Source organism: Camelina sativa, chromosome 7 (genome assembly GCF_000633955.1).
Source record: "Camelina sativa cultivar DH55 chromosome 7, Cs, whole genome shotgun sequence".
NCBI classification, from domain to species: Eukaryota; Viridiplantae; Streptophyta; class Magnoliopsida; order Brassicales; family Brassicaceae; genus Camelina; species Camelina sativa.
In genome coordinates, this window is record NC_025691.1 from 27,793,565 (window position 1) to 27,797,026 (window position 3,462).

The 3,462-nt window shown below is 39.6% G+C and overlaps 1 protein-coding gene across 1 annotated transcript; it reads left to right on the forward strand.

The window, feature by feature from the left end:
- On the forward strand, positions 366-2,233 carry LOC104702942 (BTB/POZ domain-containing protein At2g24240-like). Its single transcript, XM_010418870.2, has one exon. It carries the CDS (start codon positions 693-695, stop codon positions 2,013-2,015), a length of 1,323 nt encoding a protein of 440 aa, XP_010417172.1. The 5' UTR covers positions 366-692; the 3' UTR covers positions 2,016-2,233.

Here is a 3,462-nt window from a genome sequence, read left to right on the forward strand (position 1 = left end):
ACAGTATTGATATTTAATTGTTGTTATCTCCCCAATTCAACTTGACGTGCGTAGAAAATAAAGTAAACAAATTAATGGTTAATGAATATAAATATATCAATGAGATGAGGTGTGCTTATCTGAGAATGTTCTCCCGATTTAGCAATCGACTACACTAAACTATCAACCGTTGGATCAAAAAAAATAACCAAAACCTTAAGAACACTAACATCCAACGGTTCAGACATGTTCTTTNCTGAAGCTTTCTTCGACAAGCTTCAGTGGTGGGGTTTAGGTTCTTCTTCAAATCTTACCTCTCATATCAGCCATGGCGGTGTCCTGCAGCAAGGGTGGTGGCNAAAAAAAAGAAGCAGAGAGAGAGGAGAGAGAGAGTCAATTCAATTTCTGAAAAAAGTTCAAATTTTTTTTTTCTTTCAGGTCCATCTCATAAATTTTGATTTCACATTAATCAGAAACAGCTTCTTTCTCGTGTTCCCAGAGTTCAATATTTTTCAAATTTCCATCCAAAAAAGATCGAAGCTTTGGTTTTCTTCTTCGTTCTTGAGTATCTCTGATGAATCTTTCATGGCTTCTTGTCTTGTTATGAACATAAAAGATTCTTAAAATCTAATCTTTATTTTGTAATTTTCCGGGAAAAAAAACACAGAGACTTTCCTGGATTTTTTTTTTTTTCTTTCTCATCCTCTGTTTTGATGGGTATCTCAAAAGACAGGATCAAATTCAACGTTGGTGGAAGACTTTTCGAAACGACGGCGACGACGTTAGCTAACGCAGGTCGAGATTCTTTCTTCGGAGCATTGTTCGACGACGGATGGAACCTCTCACCGCAAGATTCTGTTATTTTCGTCGACAGAAACTCAGATTGCTTCGCCGTTCTTCTCGATCTCCTCCGTACCGGAGACCTTAACGTTCCCGCCAACATACCAGAGCGTCTCCTTCACAGAGAAGCTTCTTTCTACTGTTTACTTGACCACGTACGGTCCGCCAGATGGGGTCCGTTCGATGGTAACCGTCTTCGTCTATCGGATTCTGTTAAAGGAACATCTCCCGGAGATGGAACCGCCATCAGGGCGGGACCTGATGGCGGTTGTTGCGTCGCGCACGGGAGTGTTGTCCATGTGTATGATTGGATGTTGGAAGAACACTCTCCGATAAACCTTGATTACCAGAGAGTCAACGATGTTGGCTGGATTGATTCAGATAACATTGTACTCTCTGCTTGTGAGAGATTAGGGAGAGGAGATGGAGGCATGGGACTGTTCAGTTCGTCTTCCGGTGATCTTCGGTATAAGTTTCAGGTTTCTCATGAGAATCAGGTGAAGAGTTATACCGCTGGAGCTTTGAGTTTTTCGCCGGATTATGAGATTTTCGCGAGCTGTAAAGGTCGGAGTAATGAATACGGGATCGGAGTTTGGGATCAGATAACCGGAAAACAAACTGACTTCTTCTACGAGAGTCCCGGTTGGTCACTTGGTGATGCTGACAAGCTTCAATGGTTGAATGGTAAGAGTTGTCTTCTTGTGGCTACATTGTTTCCAAGAAAAGACAACTGTTACATTAGCTTGTTGGATTTTCGAGACAAGAACATGGTTTGGTCTTGGTCTGATATCGGGTCTCCAATGGCGATAGATGAGAAGAGAGTGAGAGATGCAATAGCTATGGAAGATAGCAATTCGATTTGTGTGGTGAATGAGTTTGAGGATTTGGGGTTTATTGATCTGAGGATGTATGGAGGAAGTGTGAGGTGGAGTTCGAGAAGTAAACTGATGAAGAGTAAGATGCCTGACGAGCCTTGTTACCCGAAACTGGCTTTGCACGAAGGTCAGCTTTTCTCATCGATGAATGATTCCATCTCTGTGTTCTGTGGACCAGACTGGGTCTTAACTTCCAGGTTAAGAAGAAGCTATGGTGGCTCAATCTGCGATTTCTCCATTGGTGGCGATCGGCTTTTCGCATTGCATAGTGAAGAGAATGTGTTTGATGTTTGGGAGACTCCGCCTCCTCCTATCATCTGATTCACAATACTCTGCTCTGCTTTTTTCACGTTTGCTTGTTTCAATTGTGTGTTTAGAGCCCTTAGAAAACTACACAGAAAAAATAGCAGTAGACAAATACAACTATAGCAATAGACTGATCTTAGTGCTGTTCTATACAAAGAAAATGTTGCTTCTTGTGACCTGAAACTAAGAAATGATATGGATTTTATACGATTTTATGGCTCTTAAACCCATCACCCATAGTCTTCAGTCAATTGAAAAGTCTTAGTTTCAGTTTGGTTTATTTAATTCTCTTTAGACCTAACCTAATAAAGACCTAATCTCAATCTCAGTTTCTTTTAAGTTTTTTTTTTGAGGATTCGTTACCTTAATTAGGACATGTGAGTTGTTGCAACTGCTACTGTCTTTCGGGGGCAGTTAAAGATGGTCTTCAAGAATTTAGCTTTAATTTTTGGAAGGATCTTTCTTTTCTCTTTTACACTTTCCGGGAAAGTTTGTGGCGTAAGACTATGGGAGCTACAGTAGATATGTTCAGATCTTCAAAGAATCTATTCCTTTCATCACTTTGATATATTAGTCTACCCTCTCTGTTCCATTCTTAAAAGCTATATTCTTATTCAAGAACATTGTAAAGATGATATCGGCATAATATGTAAAAAAGTTGGAAAAGCTTACCTAACCGTTGAGAAAATAAAAGACTCGTTCAAGGCAAATTTTTACATTGCTTTATAAAGAGAATCAGATGCGTGAATTTTTGTATGTCTTATTGAGAGATTGCGATGATATATATACAAGAGCTAGTCAACTAGAAACTGAAATCTATCTAGTAGTTACAACAAAATATACACTACTTGCGGAGATTGTAAAACAGAGCAGATTATGCGGGAATATGCGATGATATGAGCTCCAATACTTTATTGAGAAAGTTTATAGGCAGAGAGAGTCTTCAGGAACTAACCGGTTAATAGCAATAAAGTTTTCCACTTTTCCTCTTTGTTATCTACATACATAATATTTGGTCCATATCGTCTGTCATCAAGCGCCAGTTCCATCCATGTGACCAAGAAAAGAGTTTCTGCATTGTGGCTTGATGTTTCAGTTGCGGACAGTGTCAAATTGTCCGAAAAGCTTCAACACCTTTGTCCAATTCTCTTATATAGCCTCGTTAGCTGCTGCCTGCTCTGGTGCCACAAAAATGGGTCTATAAGACATGCAATAGGTTGGTAGAGAACCTAAACACTTAAAGCAGCACAAGGTGTATTACCAAAATGGGTAGTCACAACGAACAGTTCCATCAAGCTGTGTTTCACTCTGCAATATGTAAAATGCAACAAGATGAAATAAAGTTTGAAGATCTCAAAATTAGCAGTGAACTCAAGTAAAATAACCAGAAAGATCTGTAGTGATGCAACCAATCATTCTGTACTGATGGCTCAGAGGGATGATGATTTGGTAGACCAGCATG